This window comes from Cornus florida, unplaced genomic scaffold (genome assembly GCF_030987335.1).
Source record: "Cornus florida cultivar Cherokee Brave unplaced genomic scaffold, ASM3098733v1 CherokeeBrave_3.0.0_Hap2_Chr06, whole genome shotgun sequence".
In the NCBI taxonomy this organism is placed as follows: Eukaryota; Viridiplantae; Streptophyta; class Magnoliopsida; order Cornales; family Cornaceae; genus Cornus; species Cornus florida.
The window spans coordinates 80,200,493-80,227,354 of NW_026775576.1; the positions used below are offsets into that span (position 1 = coordinate 80,200,493).

Here is a 26,862-nt window from a genome sequence, read left to right on the forward strand (position 1 = left end):
TAAAAAAGATCATAAAAAATTTCACCAAATAGGATTTAGTTTGCAAAACAAGAATTATAGACCTTGCTTAGTTGATTTAGAAAAAAAATTAAAACAAAACCCATAGATAAACTGAAATATATGTGTTTTAAACTTCTGATTCTTGTAGATTTTGTAGTTTGTAGTTGCAAAAAGAGAGAAGGCAAGCTTGAGAGTTGAGAGACAACGGCTGAAGCTTGCGAACGGCGAACCTGAACTGGATCAGCGGGCAATGGAAACTGAAAAATATGGGTTTTGATTTTTTTAACAATTTGAAATGATATGCCGATATGGGTTTTGAACTTTTGATTCTTGTAGACAGATAGATAAACTCAAATATATGGGTTTTGAACTTCTGGTTCTTGTAGATTGTAGTTTGCAGTTGCAGAGAGAGAAAGGGCAAGAACACGAATAGAGATGGAGTATTGATTGACGGCTATTTTAGTCTTTTCCTATTTTTTTTGTTATTTTATTATTATTTTTAAATCATAGATAGAGAGTTATTTTAGTCTTTTTGTAGCTCTGGTACCGGTCAATAGAGGTCAACGCTTATACGCACTATCTCGATATCACAAGGGTGTAGAGCGCACGCGAGCCTAACAAATCTAACAATTTTTCTAAAAATATAAAATCAGTCGAGAAAATTCTAGAAAAAAATTACAGAAAATTATCAGAAATTCTATAAAACTTAATTAACACTCTTAAGTCACAAATCCACCTATAGATTGATTTTAAAATATATATATAACACCTATATATATCAATTTACAATCCAAAAATTCCAAAAGAATAAAAATATAATAATTCATTCTTTTGATTAATCCACTCTAACCATGATTTAATTAATAAATTTAAGTTAAAGCCGTGATACTCAAGGTGAAATGCTTATGAGTTTTATAAGGAAAAATAGAGAAAACTCACCTGAAGGTTTTGAAACGAAACCGATGCTTCAAGTTTTGATTGTCTCTTCCAATTTTAGCATTCTTTTTCTTTGATCTGGCCTCCTCTTTGTCGACCTCATCTTACTTTCTCTCTCTTTGTCCCTCTTATTTTTCTAACGTGAAAAACCTCTTTAATAAATTAATTCTATGGGTATATATAATCACATTAATACCATAATCCTTTCCCAATTATGATTACCATATAAAAGAAATAATATTTATCTTTTAAATAATATATATACACACATATATTTATAAATATAATAAATTATATATACCTATATATATTAATATATATATATATTGACATATATACCCTTCCATAATGATTATTAATTAATTTTATATATATATATATATATATATATATATATAATTATGCAAAGATAATTATTTAAATATCTTCATTACCATGGGCTTTTATTAATTAACCCAATAAGGCTTCCTTCAAGCCCAAGATCACATCATTTGGTTCAACTTCCCTTAAGTCCAAATCTAATTAATTTAAATAAATCAAATAATTAATCAACATTTAAATTAAAATAACTAATTACATGAATCACATAAACAAAGTAAGAAATTACAACTAAGTCACACCATATCAGTAAAATCAACTCACCAACAATTCAATAAATAATTAAGCACACACACCAACAATCATTATATATAATCACGAAATAAAATTTAATTAAAATAAGATAATTAATCTAAGCACTCAATTAAATAAAACAAATCATTTAAAAATAAAAATAAAAGTAATTAAACCCAAATAAATCAAACAAATCATTAAAAAAATAAAATAAAAGTAATTAATTTCAATAAATAAATCCTTTAAAATATCGGGGTATTACACAACCCATCTTGACCCTCAAATTAAGTGGTTAAAAATTACCCAACCCATCTTGACCCTAAAATTAAATATGATTCACCCATAACCATCAAAAAGCGGGCAGATATGGGCCGATTAATGGTTTCTGACCCATTTTGCCACCCCTAATTACAATCAATAAATACAAGCAACAAGGGGTGATATCTAAATATAGAAAGTGATGGAAGATGAATAAAAGTCTTCACAGTGAATTCCTTTGGAGATCCGCCTCCTTGTTGCAGTGCATGGGTGCTCTTATTTATATTCCTAACTAATGGCTTTGCTCTCGAGGGTAATGCCCAGAGCTTGGGCCTATCGTGATAGAGTAGTCATCATGATTGTATTGGGTCATGTTGGGCTATTATGGTCCTTTAGCTCAAAGTTGGGTACTGTCGTATTAAATGCATATCCCTTCGAATGTGGCTATAGCGGGGAACCATTAATGTGATTATAAGTGTTGTAGTCGAGGCACGTGGCTCCATCGCCTCACTGGGTAGATCTATGGGTTAGGCGAACATAATATTTGAACCCCTGCGCTCATCCCGAGATGTCAGTGGGAACGCCCAGATATTATGCAATCGTTGTCCTCGAGCCATGCGTAGATCTTGAGCGAGGGCAAAACTTGCTGAGGCAAGTGCCAAAGTGCGCCACGTGTAACCAGAGAATATGTTCCGCCCGTCTATTTACTCTTACACTGATGTGCCACGTGTAACTATGTGATACGTTCCCTACACCTATACTGAAATTAAAGTTCATCGAAACTAAAGCTCCCGGTTGGGTCGTTGTATCTCTGTTTTCTTCTTAGTCTTTCAAGCTCTGTGCTCATATCAGTAGGTCACTAAAAATTTGACATTAAGTCGCTGAGACTCTAAACTGAACTGCACCGGACACTGTTCATCATTTTGAAGCTCACCGGAACTGTAACTTAATCTCAGTTTAGTTTGGTATTCACTCAACTGGGTCAGATAAGATTGCATCGACGTGGCTTGCAGTCCGGTCAGTTTTGTGTTCATCTGAGTCACATGCAATGCTCGAAACAAAAATAATAATAATACATTGTCATTGACCCATTTTTATTTAGATCACTCTTCTTGATCTTCTTTTTCAGTACTATTTCTTCCTTTTAATGCTCAATAAGTAATTATCATTAGTACTAGTACTATTGTCATTGTTGTCCAACTTTGGTTACACCACTTCTTCCTCGTCTACCTCCATTGCAGAAGTAGTAAGTTTGGTTAGATGAATATTATTGAGGGGAGTGTTTGCTTAGACAGTTAGGGTAGCTGTTGGCGAATGTTCCAGAAAGATTGTTTGGTTAAACCTATAACAAAAAGGGTAGATTAGTCATTTCATTTATTTATTTGGCATTGTCAGTCGACAACTCCTGACAGGGGGTCTGACTGAAAATTTGCAAATGTGGAAGGATCTTCTTAAAGTATTGAAAACTACAGAGGGTCTAAATGAATTAAACCCAAACATATTTCATCCTTTACCATTAAATATAATTTTTTATTGTACTTTGATGTGCTTTTAAACTATGCCACTTTCGAAAATGTAACACAAGTAACACGGTGCAAAATCACCTCCAGTTGCATTGTATCAATTTCTTTCCTTTTTGGAATAAGTGGCTAAGAAAGTGCCACATCAATTAAAAATATTGGGTAACTAAATTTTCACCACCCTTGTATAAAAGCTTTAAATATTGTATTTCATATATATAAAAGCCTTTAAATATTGTATCCAAAATACGTCGTCTTCCTTTCTCTCTCTAATAGCTTCATTAGCTTCCATTAATGGACTCTCCAAGGACTCACAACAACTTCTGGACTTCAAAACTTCACTTCAAAACCCAAACACACTCCAAATCTGGCTTCCCAACAACAACCCATGTAATTTCACTGGAGTATTATGCAGAAACTCCAGTGTAACGACCCGGTCATTTGCCTTCCTTTCCTTTTTCCTGAAATTTTATGAATGAATTTTTTTCGTTTAATTTTCTTTTGAGCTCTGTTTCGTGTCGCTTAGTGTCATCTCGAGTGCTCGGAATTGGTTCCTAAGACTCTTTTCCGTGGATTGACAACTTCCTTTGAGGATCGAGTCATTTTCACATTTTTTGTTTTTCAGACACTATGCGCTATTTCATCTTTTCCCTATTTCGTCTTATCTCCGTTTGTCAGTTTTTGGCACAACCTCACTTTTCGTGCTCAGAGTTAGTTTTTGACTTCACGTGTCTTCATCTTGAGTGGTTTCCTCGAAATACGTATCTTCACTTTTGCAAGAAAGTACTCTGGTTGCTCTCGGTGTCCATAGGGGCATGGATGTACAATTCTTTAGAATCTTTTTCATTTCTTGGGGTGTTTTTCGTAAATATCTTTTGAAGATATTTTATTTCAGGGGCATCTAAGAAAATACCTTTTAGAATATATTTTCATTCTGGGACAATTTCGCAGTTAACCCTTTTTATAGGGGCCATAGTGCAATTAACGAAAGTAATTGCAAAAATGTCTCATCTGGAACCTAGATCCTCATACGGGATTCATTTTCACTTTTCGTTGACTCGTAAATTCATAGAATTTTCTTCTTGTCATTTTTCTCCAGTTTCAGAGTTTCTGGACCCGGTTGCCCGGTTTTTGACGCCGTTTCTTCCGTTGTTCATATTTTCTTATTTTAAATCTTTTTTGTTTACGGAGTTTTGCCGTTTGAGTGCGTTTGCTCAAAATCCACTTTTCCGGACCTGGCGGGGCCCTTTTGGGGCACTTTTTGAGATTTCTATAAATAGGTTGCCCTAATTTTTAAAATCAGATTTTCAGACCTTCTTCCTCCTCTTGGCTGGCAGCCATGGGAGCCCAAGGGGCTGCCTTCACTCTTTCTTCTCCTCCACTTGATTTCCTTGGTAGAAATCCTTCGGCCTTAGCATTTGTTGCTTCCCTCGACGTGCTCTACCTTTTGCCCTCATTAGAATCCATTTCCGACGATTTTTCGAGTTTAGGTTTGGAGTCAAGTTGAGATTTTCATGGGGCTTCTTGCGGATTCTTGTTCACGGTGTTGTCCCCAACAAAATCTCTCGGTATCGTCGAATTCGGAGCACTTTTATTTTGGTGGGCCTTTGAGATTTTCATCTCAAATTGAGGTAGGAGATGTTCTAGGTTTAAATTTTTGTTATATAGCATGCTTGTGATGCTTATACTACTTGTTTGCATGATTAAATATAAAATTTAGAGATTTTATTATTTATTTTTCTTGTACGGTATCTAATTTTCCCGGTTGCTCATGACTTGGTTTAAGCATGTAGCATAATTTTATATTACCCCTTGATATGCTCATTGTCGTGTATTAAAATTGGAACATTTGAGTAAGTATTAAAGATTTTATTTAATATTTATCTTAGGTGAAAGATTAATTCACTTGGCCTTAACTAGCTTGAAATCGATATGTGTTAGTATATTAAATTAGGCCTTAGCATGCTCTCCAACAGAGTTGAATTTGAAAGCAATTGGAGGTGTTTTGAAAATTAGAAATTATTAATTAATTTAATTAATTAATTTGCCGCAGTGCACTGTTCACTCTATTTGAATTCCGACTTGATATTCTTGATTTACAAGCCATATAGCTTCACATATATTTGATTTAGAATATTTGGTTAGGTTTTGAAACCTTTTATTTAATTAAATTCCATGTTTAAGATTTAATCCTCATGGTGATATACAACTTGGAATTGTATTGTGGCATGCTAGAAAATTAAGTTTTGGTATGGTTGTTCACATGTATTAAATTGGGATTAATTGCATGAGAATTGCAACTTTTAATTTATATTTAACTTTAGTGAAAGTTTAATTCACATGGTCGTAAATTGAATGAAATAAACTTGTAATGTGATATTACATTAGTCATTGGCATGTTCTCTAAGATATGTTAAATTGAGAGCATTTGGTTAAGTTTGAAAATTTAGAGATTTTAATTAAAAGAATTAATTAAAATCTATTTTGTGGTCCCATTAGCTTAATTAAGATTTTAACTTGATATTTGTATTGGCTATGACTTGTTTACTAGTATATATTAATTGTGGACCATTTGAAGTTGCTTTAGAATCTTGGTAATTAAATTGGTATGATTTAATTAGAGTTCTACTTGTTGTTCCAATAACCTAATTGAGTTTTAGAATGGATATAGGTGATGACCATGCCATGTTCCTTAATATATATTAATTTGAGGTTATTTGGAATTGAATTAGAATTTAGGGAATTTAATTATTTTTATTTAATTAAATTCTATCGAATTGAGCCATAGATTTAATTATGTTTGAAAGTCGTTTCTATATCAAAATCCTGGACATGGACTTGTTGTTTATTCATTTGGTTATGTTTTGAGCATTCATTAACATAGTTGCTATGTTTATACTCATGAGAATATGTTTTCCTTATTGATTATATTGTTGCCTTGTGTAATGATTTCCACATTTCGTATTTAACATCATTCACGCATAGCGTGTAACGAATCGTACACTGAAGATTCGACATTCGTCACATCATATTAGTTGTGGACTTAGAGCATATATTGTATAGGTTTCCAAATTTGGTTGTGCTTGGTAGATAGTTGATTATCTTGCATATTCTTGTTGATATATGCGTTGTTACACAATTTGTTAATTTTGGAAACTTGGGGATGTCGTTGTTTGGCTATGGCTAAGACGTGGTTCTAGTACGGGGGATAGTCCCTCTATATAGTCTAGTGCGCACATAGGGAGGTTATCCATGGGCTAGTAACCCTAAAGTAACTATGTTGTCGGTCTGATCCAGTGTGACGTCCGAGTATCCACTTTATTTGATTTCACATTTCATTTCAAGTTGATAACTAGATGATGTTGTAACTTGTTGTTTCTTATTTGTCGTTCCATTTCAAGTTACATGATGTTAACTTTGCGAAATTGTGCTTTATGCGTTGTATTGGAAGTTCCAATGTTGGTTAAATTGCATCGATATTGAAAATCGTGTTTTGACGTTTTAATAAAGCTTAGGATTGATCATATTGATTCATTTATAACATAGATGTTAGGTGGTATGAACCACTACTGTTATTTTGTGCTTTAGATTCTAAGTTGATGGCTTTGAGAACTTAAACCTTGTTGCATTGTATAACATGCTCTTTTGTTGTTGAATTGCATGGATAATGTAATTCTTGTTAACTTGTATTCAAATATGCTTTTGTCATGTTATATGGATTACTCTAGACCTAGTTCAATTATATTGAAAATGCAATTCATGTTAATCTATACTCAAGCATTCTTCTTGTCGTGTTCTTAGATTATCCCAACCATGATTCGTTTCATACACGTATGTATATCATGATTCTTGTTGCTTAGACTCTAAGGTAGCTTAGGATGCTCCCCGAGTCTCATTTGGACATAGACGTTAGGTGGCATGAGCCCCTTTAACATGTTTCACCTTAAGGTGATAAATTTGTAAAATGCTAGGTCGATGCATGCTCATCTCCTACGAGTAGCTTTATGTTACTCACCCCTATGATACTGGGGCATATTTCAGGTACGCAGACTTGGTTCGTGACGCCTAGCATTCCTTGGATGTCGTGTAGCTTTCAAGTTTCCATTTCATGCGAATGTTAGCATGAAATGTCATTTTGTAGACTTATATGTCAAAATATGTATATTTGATTCCATGTATGTAATGTGTACTTAAGTACACTTCTTTCAATGTATTTGATATTTATGAGATGAGGCCGGAGGCCAATGACCATTATATTGTATTCTATATACTTTTTAACTTCATGAAATATTATGAAAACCTTGAAAAATCGCAAGTCATTGCTTCACCATGGTTGCATCGGGTGTGGGAATTCCATTTTTATTCTTTCATAGGGTCTTATTAATCTTGTATGAAGTGTGTCCAAAGGCCAAACGGTCATTTGACTCCATTTTACATTTTTGGATTCCGAGTTTTCATTCCAAGTATCATTTTTGCCTTTTTGCCCGTTGGGGGGGTCGGATTTTGTATCGGTGGTATATTTAAGTCGTGGACCATTGTAGCACGTCCAAATAGGTAAGTTACGTTTGCGTGCATGGTCATTTCCAGGCAAAACCTTATCGTTTGTGTTTTAAGCCTCTTGTGAATTCATTTCACATTTTTTTTGCATATTCTGATCTAGGGGCATTATGGACCTTTCACGGTGGTTTTATTTTCTTCTTTCAATATGGTTGAATAGAAAACATGATTTTAGGGGGGGTTTCTTTTCCGTATTTTTCCAGAAAATGTCATCTTGGCATCGGAAATCGCATCCGAAGTTCAGCTCTCAGTTTTTAAATTTAGCAGCTTTTTGGACCCTCTGGACCAGTTTTCTTCGGAGGGCATTTTGGGCATTTCACAGTGAGTTTTTTTCAATTTTCCTCGTGAGTCACGTAGAAAACTCGATTTTGAGGGGGGTTTCTTCTTTGTGTTTTTGCAAAAAAAATTCATCTAGGCCTCCAAATTCAGCCTCTAATCTGGATTTTTTTGGAAAATAACCCCATAGCAGCTTTTGGGCTGCTGCTGCCAGCCATGGTGCACTCAGCGCGCGCGCGGCGTGCATGGGCGCGCGCATGGGCGTGCGCATGGGGCTGTCATGGCCCCTCGTCGGGCCGCCGCTACGTCAATTCTTCTTTTGGGCTTTTCTCCTTCGTCCGAACTCCGATTCAAGTGAATTTTTTTTTGAACTTGACTAATTTTTCGCTTTCTTTCCAACGGTGTGCTCGGTTGCACCCGGTTCTTCCTGGATAATTACCAGTTTACCCTTTTTGCCTTAAGTGCTCGTTTTTCTTCGTCATGCCGTTTCTCCTTCGTCCGGACTCCGAATCATGCGATTCTTGAGTCCATCTTGATTAGTTTTTCGTTGTCCTTCCAGCGGTGTGCTTGGTGGCACCCGAATCTACAATTTTCAGAAATGACTATTTTGCCCCTGGGGGTTTATTTGTCATATTTTCGATCTTTTGCTTCCGCATCAGTTCATGTTGAGTTCCACGACCTCATGGAAGGTCACTTTGACTTCTTAGAGTCTTGTTTTCTGTTTTTGCTTCCGCATTCGGATCCGTTATCAAATCATCCTTACGGTTCATCACAGGACAGGCTGGCCTAAAAACCAGGGTCGTCACATCCAAAGTATCATCTATAGATCTAAGCTTTGTTCATCTAACTCTCGATTTTGGGTCTGTTTTTTCATCTGATTACTTTTCCCAATTTGGAGACACTTTCGTTGAAGAGCACAAACCTCACTGGCTCGCACTCTCTTTAGTTGAATTTTGTTGGGATTTTATATATAACATAAGCATGAAATAAAGTACATACTGCTTGGGATACAAACTACGTATTGCTTGGGATGTTAAGTAGGGTTATGCTGGGATGTTACGTACAACTTATACTGACTTAAATTACAAATTGTTGAGATGTTATTTACAAATAATGGGATGTTGCGTACAACTTATATTGACTTAAATTACAAACTACTTGGGATGTTATGCAGTACACAAATAATTAAACAAAAAAACTACATCAGTCCAGATGTTACTCTATTCCAATGTTGCTCTGTTAATTTGGAATAAAATGACCTAGTATACGAAGAAAGGGAAGGAGAAATTTATGGAAACAAATGAATTAAGAAACAGATCTGAGAAATTTATAGAAACAATGAATTGATAAATAGATGTGTGATTTGTTTTGGAAACAAATCAAAGAGAATTATCAAGATTTGAAAGAAGAAGAAGATAATAAGTAAAAAACGATCTCTTTCTCTCTCTGAAACCTTTGGGCACACCTAAGCAACTGGCTGGATTTGGGTTTATTGATATTTTTTGTGAAAATTAACGAAAAGACTCAATAGCAAACAATGTTTTGGAAAGAAATCAAACTTTTAAATGGATTAATTGATATTTTGGGAGAGAAAAAACTGGCGGAATTTGGGTTGCTAAAATGGGTTGTTGAAAATAAGGGAGGGAAGAAGAAACAATATTTGTGAACAGTGTATACATATATATATACAAAAATTGTGTATAAAATAAATACACATTTTTATCCACTTTAGTAAAAACTGTTCATTAACAAAAATGGAGAAAATGGGCAATTGTTGGACTGGAGAGGATCCTGATCCCAAGTAACACTTATTACTTCCGAGAATATAAAACCAAATTTTTTACAATGCAATACTTATAATTAGGAGTGTAACTTGGGCGGGCTAGCCCAGCCCAACCCGAATCCAGCCCATAAAATTTTAAATCTGGACATATAAATTCACAATTCGGGTTTAAGTCAGGTTGGGTTTTCAAAACCCAACTTTATTTGGTTTAGGCTGGGTTCAATCCAAACCCAACCCGAAAGCCCAAATTAAACATTTCATGCTAGCAAATCTGAATCATCTAATCCATGATAAACACAAACCCTAACTTTTTCTCTCCTCATCCTTCTCTTCTCTCTCTATATTGCCTTCGTACCGATCTCCCGTGAAAGTCGAAACGAGCAGCGAAGCTCACAACCTACCGGTGACTCCTTCTATCTCACATCTCTCAGCGACTCCCCCACCTTCACGCCCACTCCTTCGCCTCAAACGCTGCTCTCGCCACTAGAGAATAGGTTTTCTTTAAATTCACACTCTTTCCCTATCTGGGTCTTCGATTCTCAATGCAATTATCATTTCACACATATGTGTTGTTCAATTTATGTGAATCTTTAAATTTCGATCACATTTTTTTTCTTTGATTCGTTTGATTTTGGCCTTTTCCTTTGTTCCAATAATAGGGTTTTATGTGTGTGTGTGTGTGTGTGTCACTATATGTGATTCCTATCTAGTGAGTTGAGGTACTAATTAACTTTTTCAATCTTTAAATTATGCTCAATACTTAAAAGTGCTAAATTAATGGTTTTTTAAAATTTTGTTTTTATATGAAGATACATACCAGTTGATGTTATTTGAAAAATATCATCAAAGGGCACTTAATTTCATTCATAGTTGAGTCGGGAATTCGGTTATCAAACTGAACTTAGTTCTTGGTGATATTAGCTTTTAAGTCTTGATCTCGTGGAATGAAAAATCATCAGTGATGGCCTAATGGTCTGGATTTGAAGATATAATCTTCTTAGTTACTTAATGGCACAAAAAGTTTCTTAGTAGCATAACAAGTTTTACATGCTTTTTACATGTTCCTGTTGGATTGATGTTTGTTAAAGAAAACATGAACTATATAAGTTATTGAATTATAGTTGCAGGCCTTATTTTAAAATTGGAAACACACACATGATCTCTTTGTTGCATCATCGAACTTTTGAAAACTGTAGTCTTATAGGTTTGTAATTGTTAGATACTTTATATATTTTTATGTTTTTGCATCAAGCATTTCTTGAAGATGTCAGGCATGGAAGAAAGTGGATATGAAACCCAACCAACTTCAAACTCTTCAACTTATTTTAAGGTAAAAAAAAAAAAAAAAAAAAAAAAAAAAAAAAAAAAAAACACCCATATAAGACTACATCTTTTGTTTGGGACCATTTTACAAGAAAAATGTTGGAGGACGGATCATACATAAAAGCCACATGTAATTATTGTCACAAACCATATAATTGTCCGAGTAGTCATGGTGCTACTATCCTTAGTAGGGACCTTAATAGGTGTTGTGATTATCCTTATAATAAGGATAAAGTTGGAAAATTCTCAGCATCAACCCAAAACCAGGATCCCAATTGGACATTTGACCAAGATGTGATTTGCAAAGAGCTTCCTAGAATGATTATTGTTGATGGATTGCCATTTAGTTTTGTGGAAAAGGAGGGTTTTAAAAGGTTTATGAGTTATGCAGAACCAAGATTTCATATGATTTTATAAACCACAATTACAAAGGATTGTATTGAATTATATTTAAGTGGAAAAAATAAGTTGAAGACACTTTTTGAACTTTCTACAAAATCCTAGTTTGGGATTACGTTTGGTGGAACAAGATACAAGTTTGGAAGTTTTTGAAGAGCTGACGAGTGATGAAGATTGGTTGAAGATAAGGGATCTTTCTAAATTTTTAGAGTACTTCTACAATGTCACAAAGCGTATATCAGGGTCCAAATATATTACTTGCAATAAATACTTTTGTGAAGTGTTTAGAGTGCAAACTGTCCTCTTAAGATGGACAAAAAGTGAGGATTTGCGTTTTAGAGAAATGGCTATTAAGATGAATGCCAAATTTGAGAAGTATTGTAATATTCGAAAGTTGAATTTGATTTTGATTATTGCTGTGGTTTTAGATCTATGTTTTAAGATGAAGTATATGAAGTTTTGTTTCAAGAAATTATATTCATCGGAAGAGGTGGATGAGATCATTGAAAAGGTGAAGAGTTTGATGGAAAGGCTTTTCAGACACTACAAATCATTAGAAATAACTTCCCTTAAAGGCTTGGGTGCTCATTTAGGTCAAAACCTTAAAGATGTTTATGTGCCTAATGAAAAAGAAGATGGTTTGGAAGAAGATAGAGATAGGAAAAAAAATTTGAGAGAAGAGGAAAATGAGGTGGCTAAATCCAAGTTGGATAGATAATTGGAAGATGGTGTGGAAGAAGATCAGTCAAATTTTGACATTTTAAGTTGGTGGAAGGGATCTTCTACATACCGTGTACTCTCTCTTATGGCCTGGGATATTTTGGCCATTCCCTTGTCAACGGTTGCTTCTGAATCTGCTTTTAGTAGGGGAGGTAGATTGCTTGACAGATTTCGAAGTTCTTTTACTCCGAAAATTGTATAAAGTTTGATTTGTGCTTAAGATTGGCTAAGAGCTTCACCTAATCCAGTTGAGATTAAAGAGACGTTGGAGGCTCTTGAGGTTGTCGAACAAGGTAATGAATATTTTAAAAATTCAAATACAATGTTTTGAATACTTAATTTGTCCCCTTTCTTTTAGATGTCGTTAATACACTATGCACCGCTATCATACTACTGCTTAGTTATCATTACAATGCAACTGCTTTTCTCTTGCTTGTTCTGTTTTTGTTAGTTCTGTTTAGACTGTCTATATTTATTTTTGTGTTGGTCTCCTTATATTTGGTGCATTTTTGCTGTAGTGTTACATTGTAAAGAAGATTAGATCAAAAACTGATATTATGAAAATGTCTTTTGTAAAACTGATATTTTTGTCTTTTGTAAAACTGATATAAAACTGATATTTTTGTGTTGGTCTCCTTATATTTGGGAAAATGTCTTTTGTTTGTGTTTTTAGAAGCTGGTAGGGAAGTTTGGAAGTTGCAGACTGCAACTTAGAGCCACTAGACATTTTACATTAATATATTATTTCCCCAGATTTTTTTTCTTCTTTTTGATGGGTTTTGGAGGATGAATGGATGGGAGAGAAGCTATGGGGTCATTAAAGCTATTGAATTCTCTTTTTGATGGGTTTTGGAGGCAAAACAAGCATTTAATTGTTGATATTGCTCTCGAAGGCAAAACACTAAAACCCCAAAGCACATTTTTCTAATTATCCTTTTTCTACTACACTGTTGATTTTGATGTTGCAGGCTGATAATTCATGTTTTATAATCTTATTACTCATGGCTGATTTGCATATTTTTTTGCTGAAGATATATATTAGTATATATGTACAAGTAACTACTGTTAATTCTTGTATGATTACCCTTTTGCTTGTCCATATATGTATAATAAGAGAATCTTACATACTTTTAATTTGCATTTTGTAGGAACTGCTGATGGTTTTGAAGGTTAACCATTCCGTGAATAGTTGGCAATTGAAAAAAGAAGTTCAACATTAGATATCTATCTTGCTATATGTTGGGTTGGCTTGTGGTGTTTTAACGTTTCTCTTTATGAGATTATGTGAAGCTTGGGCAATAACATATGGTTATTTGGTTTATTAGAACGGTTAAATGCTAAATTTCTTTCTTTTGATAACATCTTTAGAAATGAACATGAACAACCAAGTTTGTTGAACAATTTATGTGATGTTTGCATGTTGTTGTTGTTTTGGTTTGAATAATATTAGAAGAAATTAAGCTTGATAATGTTATTGATTGTTGTTCAAAGAGTACTATATCGTTGTTGTTCTTATAGTGATATTTGTATATATATATATGTGTGTGTGTGTGTGTATGTATGTATGCATGCATATTGAAAATATTCCACCATTGACTAACAGGGGTTTGAAATCTTCTATGGCCTTCTGAAAGGCTATGACTATGTTTGCATCATACTCATTCAAAGAAAACTTGAGGAATATTCCTAGGAATTAGGCAGTCTTTCTGGATTCAGTGATTGACTTTTCTAGGAAAAGTAGTGGAATCTTTAGCAATTTTCTTTTACCCCTAGTATTACTAGTTGGAATTTCAAGCCCTGTGAAAGCGGTTTCCAATTTCCACTTTGCTTTCAATAAAACAAAACCCATACATACAAGTTAGCAGTTGCATAGAGAGATGGGGGCAAGCTTGAGAGTTGAGAGACAGTGGCTGAAGCTTGCGAACCCGAATTGGAACAGTGGGCGATGGAAACTGAAAGATATGGGTTTTGATTTTTTGAACAATCTGAAATGATATGCCGATATGGGTTTTGAACTTTTGATTCTTGCAAACAGATAGATAAACTAAAATATATGGGTTTTGAACTTCTAATTCTTGTAGATTTTGTAGTTGCAGAGAGAGAGATGGCAAGTTTGCCGTTGAAAAATATTTTATTTTTTGGTTTAGTTACTAAAAATATAATCAAATACATATATATATATATATATATATATATATATATTAAAAAAAAAAATCAACCTGTGAATCTGACCCGATCCGTCCGAAAATATTCGGCTCGGGTTATAACACAACCCATGTTAGGTGCAATTCGGGCTGGCCCAATCCAACCCGATTTCGGATTGAGATTGGGTTGGGAGTGGGCTTGGTTGAGCCAGCCCAACCTGCAGCCCTACATATAACTCTGATTATGCATTCTCAAAATAAAAGTTTTATATATATTTGAAATAATTGTGCCACATTCCAAAGTGAATGAATTTTATATTTTTTAAGTTATTTGAGTGTCACATGCGCTACATTCTCAAAAAAAAGTATTAATAATTATACACAATAAAGCATATTGTGAACTGGAAAGTGATTCCCTTTCATATATAAACATTAAACACTCACTGGATTCCATTGGAAGGTGTTATATTTTAAAAAATAATAGTGCTACATTTGAAAGTACATGAATGTTATATTGTTTAGTTTATTTGAGTGTCGCACGCGTTAAATTCTCAGAAAAAATATATAGTTATTGTGATAAGAATCATATGAGTCTTGGAAAGTTCGCCAGCACCAATTTTTTTAAAAGTAAAAATTTAAAACAGAAAAGATGTGATTATTAATAAGCAGCCGGCCTGCATAGCATTATTTAACCGGAGATTATATAGAGGGAGAATGTTTATAATATGAAAGCGAATCTCTTTCCAAACACTTGGCCGGCACCAATTTTTTTAAAAAGTAAAAATTTAAAACAGAAAAGATGTGATTATTAATAAGCAGCCGGCCTGCATAGCATTATTTAACCGGAGATTATATAGAAGGAGAATGTTTATAATATGAAAGCGAATCTCTTTCCAGTATATGGCAAAGGTGGAGTGTTGGAGTATTTTTATTAGGGAAAATTACATATAAATGGAGTCAAAATTCCATATTTACTTAGAGGCTGAGTCAAAGTTCCATATTTCTCTAAAATGGATTGCTGAGGTGGCACATGGTTTTTTACTGTTTAGAAATTGTGGTGCCTAAAATACCCTTCCGCGAAGGTACTATTTTTTCTTCGAAGGTACTACTTTTTTGAACTGAAGGTACTACTTTTTGGTGTCCAGGTACCATGTTTTTTAAACACCCGCGAAGGTATTACTTTTTTAAACTGAAGGTACTACTTTTTTGAACTGAAGGTACTACTTTTTTGTTAGGGAAGGGCATTTTAGGCACCACAATTTTCTAAACAGTAAAAAACCATGTGCCACCTCAGCAATCCATTTTAGAGAAATATGAAACTTTGACTCAGTCTCTAAATAAATATGGAACTTTAACTCCATTTATATGTAATTTTCCCTTTTTATTAATCGGTCATATCATATAGGCCCGTGTCCAATTGTTTCGATTTGGTGTCTATAACTTCCTCATCAGGACTTACCCCCAACCTAGAGTAGCTAGGTGGGGAAGTAAAATTAATCCTTATTCAACAATTCGAAGTGTTTTTCTTGCGTATTCTTGATAAACCAGCATTTATATATAGATGTACGAAGATCTGTTTGGAAAGTAAGAAGCCCCTTTGACATGTCTTCATCTGCAAATAATTATCGATGTGAAAACATATAGACAAAGGGCTGATCTTTAAATAGGAAAAAGAGTGAATCCGCATAGTCCCAAATGAATTGGCTTATTCGTTTTGGAAAGAGATTCGCTTGAATTGGCTTATTCCTTCTGGAAAGAGATTCGCTTTCATATTATAAACATTCTCCCTCTATATAATCTCCGGTTAAATAATGCTATGCAGGCCGGCTGCTTATTAATAATCACATCTTTTCTGTTTTAAATTTTTACTTTTAAAAAAAATTGGTGCTGGCCACTGTATTCTGGAAATAGATTCGCTTTCATATTATAAACATTCTCCCTCTATAGAATCTCCGGTTAAATAATGCCATGCAGGCCGGCTGCTTATTAATAATCACATCTTTTCTGTTTTAAATTTTTACTTTTTGGTGCTGGCGAACTTTCCAAGACTCGTATGATTCTTATCACAAAAACTCTCTCTCTCTCTCCATATATATATATATATATATATATATATATATATATATATATATATAACACACAAATAAACACATATATGCCGAGTCGAAAACTTGAAAGGCCTTGCATTTCTTTCTACCCGTTTTGTTGTGTGTTTCGTTTCAATTATTTCTGACACCCTCTATGCACTGAAGAGAGAAGCAACTCGAGAACTCATTTAGAACTACCACGTAAGTCTCTCTTTCTCTCTCTATATATGAATGAATTACACTTGTATCCATACTACTACATGTATGATATGAGTATGAATCCTTTACTTTGTGTTTTGATCTCAATCGTCCAAGATCATCTTAACTCGTACGTATATATTGCTTTGATTATTGGAATAAAAATTATGAACCGAGAAACTACATATATATGAGTATCATGTTATGTATACGGCCCAAGCACATATATACACGAATATGAATTAGACTTTCAAATCTTTGACGAGATAAAATTTTGTATATGCATATAAAATAAATTTTCAAATAGGAAGACAATATTTTCTTTGCTTGCACTCTGATGAAGATTCAAGTACGTGCTCTTCCAAATGCCCCAAATGACAGAAGAGAATAAATAACATTATCATCTAAATGAGATTCAAATATTATCATTTAAATGAGATTCAAAGCCTTTTAGGAATTTTTACACATAAATGTAATTATGGACCCATATTAACTGTATCATGAAGTCAAAGCTTGAAGTTTCTTAAAAATGAAGTTGACTTAATTGCTAATGTGGCAACTTTCACCATTCATTATACTTTGTTGCCTAAAATACCCCTTATACTGTTTAAATCAAATTACTTCATTAACCCCTTCATTTATCAGGCGCACAAATTAAAATAACTCTCTCCCCTTCTGCATCTCACCAACCACCCCCACCCTCCATTTCCATCATTATATTTATGCCCCGCCACCTCCCCTCTCTTCATCCTCCACACCACCACCACAACCTCCATCACAACAGCCACTAACCCCATATTTAACACCACCACCACGACACTTTACCTCGAAAAATATGCCCAAGACTACATACATACATACATACATACATACATACATACATATATGGGTAAAAAGATGAATTTGGGGAAGAGGATGGCTTTAGAGAGAGAAATCAAAGTGGTTCCCTTTTGGGATATTTTGGATGCGGATGTTATAGGCAGAAATTGGTTTTTTATGGGATTTGTGTTGATAAATAAATGAAATGGGATAATCAGGTAAATTGATTCAAACAGAACAAGGGGTACTTTAGACAACAAAATATAATAAACAGTGAAATCTTTACCACATCAGCAATTCAGTCCACTTCATTTTTCAGAAACTTCCAGACTTTGACTGAATGATATAGCGAATATGGGTCCATAAGTACACTTTTTTGTAAAAATCCCAAAAATGCGAACGGTATGATTTTTTAAGCTATTGAATCATCTCCTGCCCCCATCAATACATTTGTTTAGATGGTTTTTTCTCTCTTACATAGTAGAAGCAAGTGAAGCATTTTTTTAAGGTGCATACAAAACATAAATTAACAGAAAGTTAAACCCTAGCATTCCCTAATCAATATGCTTTGTGACACATGCTTGTACAATATCCTCCATGATTCAATACTAAAATGCAATGAGAGTAATGCTGATAATTGTGGATGAAATTCACAGAGTCTTACCACTACGCATTTGATGGAGCTCCCATGGCCCTCCATCCCAATTCTTTTCACTTTCCTGCTGTTTCTGTTCATGGTTATGAAAATAGTATCTAAAAACAAGAGGTTGAGTCCAAATCTACCCCCTGGGCCATGGAAGCTACCTCTCATTGGAAACATGCACCAGCTTGTTGGATATGATCTAACCCATCGCCGCCTACGAGATTTGGCCGTGAAACATGGACCTGTGATGCACCTGCAACTTGGACAGCTTTCCATCATTGTCATTTCTTCAGCAGAAACCGCGAAGGAAGTGATGAAAACACACGACATCATCTTTGCTAACAGGCCTTATCTCCTTGCTGCAAGTATATTATCTTATGATTTTACAGGCATGTTCTTCGCCCCATATGGGGACTATTGGAGACAACTTCGGAAAATTTGCATAATGGAGCTTCTAAGTATACAACGCGTCCAATCATTCCGACCCATTAGAGAAGAAGAGATATCAAATCTCATCAAATCTATTTCAACGCAAACAGGATCTCTGCTCAATCTCAGTAAAGAAGTTTTCACCTCAACAAACGACATCACTGCAAGGGCGGCCTTCGGTAAGAAATGCCGGGATCAAGAAGAATTCATATCACTTATCAAGGTGGTCATAGAGTTAGGAGGAGGTTTCAATGTAGCCGATCTCTTCCCTTCAGTTAAATTGCTTGCTTTGATCAGTGGGCTGAGGCCCAAACTTGAGAAGCTTCATCGGAAACTTGATGGGATACTTGACCGCATCATTGATGAACATAAAGCTAAAAAGGCAGCAACAAAGACTACTACCATTAAGGACGAAGCAGACGAAGACCTGGTAGATGTTCTTCTAAGAGTTCAGGAGCATGGTGACCTTGAGTTCCCCATAACCATCAATAACATCAAGTCAGTTATATTGGTTAGTACATTTACTTTTCACTTCTATTTCTATCAATCAAATTCCACAACTTAGTCAGTTCATTAAGCATGATAACCCTATATGTGAAGCTACCCTGTTTATAAATTCAGTATTAAACATCCAGAAAATTCACTACTCAATCACAAATGGGTGAAGTTTGAAACCAACATCCACTCTGTGTTCAATGTGTAAGGTTGGTCCGATGCCCAAAGGGGCATCGACAGGCCAACCTTTAGGAATTGTAGAGAGCCTAAAAGAAGTATATAGGATGAGATTGTTCTATATAATATATTCTTTACTCAATGTCGTTTCAGGACGTTTTCAGTGCCGGGAGTGAGACATCGTCAACAACTGTAGAATGGGCAATGTCAGCAATGCTGAAAAACCCAAGTGTTATGCAAAAGGCACAAGCTGAGGTGAGAAATGTCGTAAGGAAAAAAGGAAATAGTACTACTGTTGATGAAGTAGACCTCCATGAATTGAACTACTTAAAGTTGGTAATCAAAGAAACTCTGAGATTACACACAACTGTTCCTTTATTAGTGCCGAGAGAGTCCACCGATAGATGTGAAATTAAGGGATATGAGATACCTGTCAAGAGCAAAGTCATTGTCAATGCATGGGCAATATGTAGAGATCCTGAACAATGGACTGATCCAGAAAGCTTTAATCCAGAGAGATTCCTTGACAGTCCAATTGATTACAAAGGGGCTCATTTTCAATATACGCCATTTGGTGCTGGAAGAAGAATATGTCCTGGCATCTTGTTCGCACAGGCTAACATTGAGCTTCAACTTGCGCAACTATTGTATCACTTTGACTGGAAGCTTCCTGATGGAACAAAGCATGGAGATCTAGACATGACTGAGGTCTTTGGTATAACAGTTCGAAGGAAAAGAGATCTGTGCGTGATTCCAATTGCTTATCATTCTTCAAGTACCGCTGAATAAGGCAAGAAGCTAGAAAGCAATAATTGGATGTCCACTATCCATTATCAAACTTAATTTCAATTCAATTTGAGTTTGTAATATTAATTAGTTTAAAGCAGGGATACAAAAACTTCTCCCCAGGGCGCTCCCCCAAATTTCGAGGTGATTGTGATGTAGGACAAGAGGAAAAGTTGAAATAAATACAGAGTAAGAGTTTATTGGCTGGAAATTCAAATAAACACTATTGCAGTTCAAGATGTGTTAGTAGAAAGAAATGATTTGAAAATTAAAAAGCCTGATGGAATCACACCTCATATTTTGTGAATCACTCACAATAATTTCATAAGGTCAATGTAACTCCTGACTCTAGGATTATCTCAGAATTGAGGCAATACTGGACTCTTGAAAAACCCATAATTGAGGCAATCAATACTTGACTCTTGAATTATCATATAATTGAGGTAATCAATACTAACTTAATAACATAATAAAAGTAAATAAAAGTTGACCAAAACCACGTGGACCACTAGAGTCTTAGAATTCTCAGATTGGCTCTGATACCTTCAATTAGACCCCGCTCCATGCTATGAAGATACTATCGGGTTTGCACCCTATTTGTGCTCATGGTTATCAAAAGGCATCTATACAAGTAGCAGACATCCCCCACCTACCAGTAACTTCTCTCCCCAAGCAATATGGGACTCTACAACTAATTTGTTCCATCTTTCTTTTGAAAAATCCTTAACACCCAACAGTAACTTCTCTCCCCAAACAATATGGGACTCTACAACTAACTTCTCTCCCCAACAAACACCCACCCTCAAAATGAAACAATACACCACAACAATCTTATAACAAATCATTACAACCTTCAAACGAACTTCTTATCCTCCAATTGCATGAGCTATGCAGCTTCTGAGATCTGCCCAATAGTCTTTTCATGAGTGTCGTAGGCATGATCACCGTCATCTCCATTACTTTCACCTTCTTATTGTTTCCTGTTGTTTATCATCTTCTTCTTCCAAAAGAGCCACAAACATGGTTAAAATATCTAAATTGGCACACCACTTCTTCAAAAATATCAAGTTCCCTGCGAGCGAGAACTTTATAATATAGCACATCAACACCATCAAACACCAGCTCTTCACAACAGTAGAAGACATGAAAGCTAAATGGCTAAGTAAAAAAGATTTCCAGACTCCCAAGATAGAGTTGAGGCCTGAGAAAATGTACGTGAGGGTTTCCCTAATTTATATGAACTAACTGGTTCACCACCCAGCAAACAGAGTGAAACAAAAGAGAAGTAGTTAATATACGTAAACCACAAATTCAATTCTCTGGATGGCTATACTTTAACTGATGGTTTGTGGAGTATACTATTATCATATAGAGTTGAAGAATGGGGAAGAACAACAAAAATAAAAGGTAATGCACTTTATTGATAAGGATCAACGCTGTGAGTAAACTACATTTAAAGGATCAAAACATGCAAATTAAAAACCCTAAATTGGTAAGCACAATATTGAGATTTGAATTTACCCCTTTACCCTTGCTGAAGCTTTAAATTCTTGAATTTTCCCTTGGACATAGGTAACTCCTCTAACTAACTTAGCTAACTTTTAAAACATAAACAAAGCTAAAAATCAAAATTATCACTCTGTTTTGTACTAAATTTGTCAATGAGCAATTAAACTCCCGATGACCTCATATACAGAACAAGGAAAATGAAATTCATGCCTATTAGTTAGGCCTATTTGTCAAAGTGAAACAATTATGACCATTGATGGTTTGAAGTGGAACCTGTTTTAGGCCCACTTCAAGCTATCAATGGCCTTAATTGTTTCACCTTGACAAATAGGTCTAACTAGTCGGCCTGAACATCATGACGCCATATTGAGCCAAGACGCTCACCATGGCATGCCAACTTCCCAGCAAACCAAAAGCCTACTTTGGCAACATAGATTTACCACAGAGCAAGTCTTCACTTCACCAAAAAGCATGCTAGTTGAGACAACAAATCCTCTATGGAAAAAGGCAACCATATATTGGAATTTATACAGAGCACCTACCTCCATATCCACCTTGAACTACATACCATGCTAAATCCATACATTTGAATGAATGGAACACACAACTCACATTGAGAAATCATTTATGAAGCCATCTGCATAAATTAATTCACCTAGAGGGTATATAGATTTGGCGTTGTATAGACCAATCAAGTAAAAGAACCACCAATTAGCAAAAGATAAAAGAAATAAAACCATATTCTCTAAAAAGCCACACAATATATGATAAAAGTTCCTTATGAACAAAAATTTAAGTTGACCACTGCTTCTATCCACCGTATCTTCCTTATTCTATTAACACACAAAAAATGAGCATTTCATTTTAGGTTCTGCTTTGTGAAATCATATGCTTTTCTGTGTCCCAAACAATGAAATCCTTGGATTCAAAATTCTAATTTTTCTCATTTTTTTCTTTATTTTCTCAAATTTCTTGGTAGCCAAACAGAGCATTGGAGGTGCGGATTAGCAGAAATTACCTTATCAACAACATCTGCACGGACGCTGAGCGGTGAAGAACCAGTACTTTCAGAACCCACAATCTGAAAAATTAAATAAATTAATTAAATCAAACGGAACAAAGAAGTACTACTCCGTCCTTCAAGAAATGGCAAAGCATCTGTAAGGAATATCTAGGGTTTCGTGAGAATCCAACACTAGAGGAGTAGGAGGGGCGTTTAACAATAGCAGTAATAAAATAAAATAAATTTTCAAACTACCGTAATAGTTTTCTTTTTTTAAAAAAATAACTTAATAAATATTTTTATTTAAAAATGCTCATATATATATATATATATATATATATATATAAATGCATCTATATTTAAGTTTGTATACTTCTGATGAAACTTGATTGACCTCTTCACACAGTACAACTTGACAAATGTGACACACTGCTAATGAAAAAGAATATGCATGAGTTAATTTTAACTTTTCAATGACAAGTTAATTTAAACTTTCATGGCCAACGATGTTGATCGACTCCTTAGAAAAACAAATTGAGTTCTCTCATCAGTTTGTCTGCATAAATCAAGTATGCATGCAAGAGAAATCAACAAGAAAAAAAAACAGAGAGATGAAATTCTCCATCTCTGTTTTCGAAGATTTATGTACAATCAACGTTATATATAAAGAGTGCAACAAAATATTAAAAGATTACTAGAGGAATTATTAGAATTTTAAGAAACTCTCAAAAATGTAATATAAATAAATAAAATTTTCAGTGCAAGAGAAAAAAAAAAGCAAAAAAAAAATCATTAGAAATTTGAAAATTTACAAGAATATGGGGTAAATAAATGAATAAAAATTCAGTTGGAGCGGCCGTCCCACTAGATCTCAAGGGATGATAACAAGAGTGGTTCTAGACCCGCCCCCTACCCATCCCTATTCAAAACTGCCTAAACGGAGTGTCCTGCTATCTTGTTCCCACCTCGATTTATGTTTTTGCACACTGAGTACTCGTTTTTTTTCTCTCCAAACACAATTATGCAAGATTACAAGTATAATTAACGGATCAATGACCTACCAGTATCAAATTTTTACTTTTTAAAACTAGTTCAAGGTTCAAACCAAAATAAAAAATAAAAAATGAAAGAGAATACAAGTATACAACCCACACAAAAAGTAGTTTAACATAAAATAATGGTGGATCTTACAAATAAATGATCAAATCTTTTATAAACAGTACTTTAAGTCATTGTCGGGATATTAGTGATGTCAACTTAAATATTGTCGGTATTTTATTAATTATTATCATATGATTTATATCGTCCAAGTACAAAGGCCAAATATAGTAACTAGTCACTTCAGTCTAATCATTAATTTTGCCATACCGTCTGCTCTAAGTTTGAACAATAGGTGGTCCGCCCAATGATGCATTCTACTCTTTTGAGTTTGAACCAAAAATGGTCCGCACAATAATGCATTTTTGGTGGTGGCCAACACTTAATAGGCCAATCATGTTTGATTTTGTCCTCCATTTTCAATGCATTTTTGCCTTTACGGTGACCAAATCATGCTAGACTTAATTTGGGAGGAAATATGTTGTTGAGATATTCACTGGGTATACATCATAGTTGTCAACTATAATATAAATGTGTATAAAATGTGCAAATTTAAACATTTATGAACGCGCGCCGGACATATCGTATATATTCCCCATACTAAGATTCATTTTTCACCTACTATTTAAATTAAATTTTACAAAATAGTGTTACATTGAGGGCACCACCTGCTTATAAACTCGTATTTTTATTTGTTAAATTGGTTAAATGGCTTTACTATTGAAATGAAAACACAAATTCACGTGAGAATATATATATATATATATATATATAAGATTTATCATTGCGATCAAAGTTTTATCATTGCATTCCGAATTGAAAAATAATTAAGATCTATATATAATTTTTGGTTGAATAAAATAATTAAGATTTGTCTTTATCTTCTGGTATCACCTCTAGTAATGCGCACTAAGCCGCCATCGAGTTTTCTCGAGAGAGATATATATATATATATAATTGGACTCTGATATACAAGCCTCCTTATAGTATCAAAATGAGGTTATGTTCTAGGACGTAACACCAATTTATAATTAATTTTATTATTATTATTTTTTTAGAACACGTGTATCGATTACATAATACATGTATTATTTAAATTGAAAGTGCAGTTCGAAAACGAGAACTCAAGAACTTATTTCTCTGATCTCTGCCAACGAAACTATGCTTATAGAAGCCAATTTACATTTAGTTTTAAAAGATAACCTCCATTACTTAGCATTAAATGGACAATAGCCAACTAATACAAACCCACCTTTAGAGAGGACATCATATTCGGGCGAAATTTTTTTATTGCGCCTATTTTACTGGGCAACAAGTACATTCATTCGTTTATTACGGCACATGCATTACATGGATGATCTAGATGCATCTGTTACACGGTGCAACGATCGTAAATAAATTTTTCTGCATTCGAACCCTAACAAAAACATGAGAGTGGAGTTTGCTCAAGAAAAAAAAATCCATTACTTAATTACTTTGAGAGAATGCAATACTAATTTAGTTTGAGACTGTAATATTCATTATTTTGTTCTGTTGAGAAAGCAATATTAATTATTTTGACAATGCACTAGCAGTTAATTTGAGATCGAATAGAACACGTTACTTCATTATTTTAAGAATTACTCATCATTTGAATAATAAATAGATATTGTTGCATCCTCAAAGTAGATGTGATACATTTTTAGAGTAAATGACTTATATTTTTTAAGTCATTTGGTGGTTGTATATGTGGTTGTTTTCAAAATGATGTCATTTTAACTTTTAATAAACAAAAATCATTAATATTTTTTTATATTAATCAATAAAAAGATAATTATATTTATTCGACAATTAATGCAATTAGTGAAGTATAATTAATATATATATATATATATGTATATGTATATATGTGATTGAGCCGCCCTAAGTGATTTGAAGTTTAATATAATTGAAATTTGTTTTTATCTTCTGCTATCGCATCTAGTGGGCCACAAATGCTCCAGTAAGCTGCACTTCATCTCTTTTATATCAAAGTCCCCATTGAATTCTAAGTTAGTAAGTTATAACTCAATACACACACACACACACACACACAGTTGCACTCGCAATAATTGGACTAAGATAATCTAATGTAGAAGCCTCCTTACAATAAATAGTCATTTTTTAAAATGCTAACATCAGTTTGTTTGAGAATATGAGAATTTGTTTGGAATAATTATACAAAAAAATTTGTTTGGTTCAATTTTTTAAAAACTGTTTTACGAAAATTCAATTATAAAAATACATGTTTTTAGATAACTATCTTTTATAATTTTTTTATTTATTAAATTCTTTATAATTCTTTACCAAGCAGGTCTTAATAGTAAATTAGAGAATGCAATACATATTTTGACAATGCAATACCAATTAATTTAAGAATGCAACACTTCGAGAATTACCCATCACTCTGAGTATATAAATATTTCATCCTTGAAGTAAAAGTGATACATTTTCGAAGTAAACAAGTGTTGTATTTTATAAGTTATTTTGGTACTGTACGTGGTCCATTTTTAAAGTGTTGCCATTTTAGCATTCAATAAGTAACAATGGTGTTCTAGAAAAGATCTGGATTCAGAAATTTTAATTACTTTGAATGGTTTATCCAAACAAGAAACTTAGATTTTTTTTCTTTTTCTTTGAATAAATAGCAAACTTAGATATTAGATCTAATTCAAAATAAATTCCAAACTTCATCGAAATAGTAAAATTACAATTATGTGGAGTTATGATTCATTAAATTCCAAATTCACAATATTGTGTTATGAAAACTGAATGATTTTATTAAGCTATCGAATCATCTTCTGCCCCAATCAATAAATTTGTTCAGATGGTTTTCTCTATGTTTAACAGTAGAAGCAAGTGATGATGCAGATATATAGAAACAGATATTTGAAGGCGCATACAAAACATAACATAACAGAATGCATTTTGATATATATAATGTATCTAAATGTGTTCCTTTTACAGTAGAAGTAAGTGATGATGAGATATATAGAAACAGATATTTGAAGGTGCATACAAAACATAACATAACAGAATGCATTTTGATATATATAATGTATCTAAATGTGT

General features: G+C 33.9%; 1 protein-coding gene across 2 annotated transcripts; it reads left to right on the forward strand.

Moving 5' to 3' along the window:
- The first annotated feature begins 16,367 nt into the window (after positions 1–16,367).
- LOC132312261 (desmethyl-deoxy-podophyllotoxin synthase-like) lies at positions 16,368–20,387 on the forward strand. Of its 2 annotated transcripts, XM_059810554.1 has the most exons (3): positions 16,368–16,816; positions 18,289–19,215; positions 19,530–20,387. In XM_059810554.1, the coding sequence occupies exons 2-3, from the start codon at positions 18,310–18,312 to the stop codon at positions 20,163–20,165; spliced, it is 1,542 nt and encodes a 513-aa protein (XP_059666537.1). In that variant the 5' UTR covers positions 16,368–16,816; positions 18,289–18,309; the 3' UTR covers positions 20,166–20,387. The 2 variants fall into 2 exon arrangements, with proteins under 2 accessions (XP_059666537.1, XP_059666539.1); XM_059810556.1 differs by lacking the exon at positions 16,368–16,816 and having other exon boundaries at positions 17,596–19,215.
- The last annotated feature ends 6,475 nt before the right edge of the window (positions 20,388–26,862 follow it).

What these genes read in the sequence shown, in the direction of transcription:
- LOC132312261 (XM_059810554.1), top strand. Translation starts at nt 18,310, where the DNA reads ATGGAGCTCCCATGGCCCTCCATCCCAATTCTTTTCACTTTCCTGCTG. An exon ending in ACATCAAGTCAGTTATATTG is followed by an intron (nt 19,216 to 19,529) that starts GTTAGTACATTT and finishes ATGTCGTTTCAG; the next exon opens with GACGTTTTCAGTGCCGGGAG.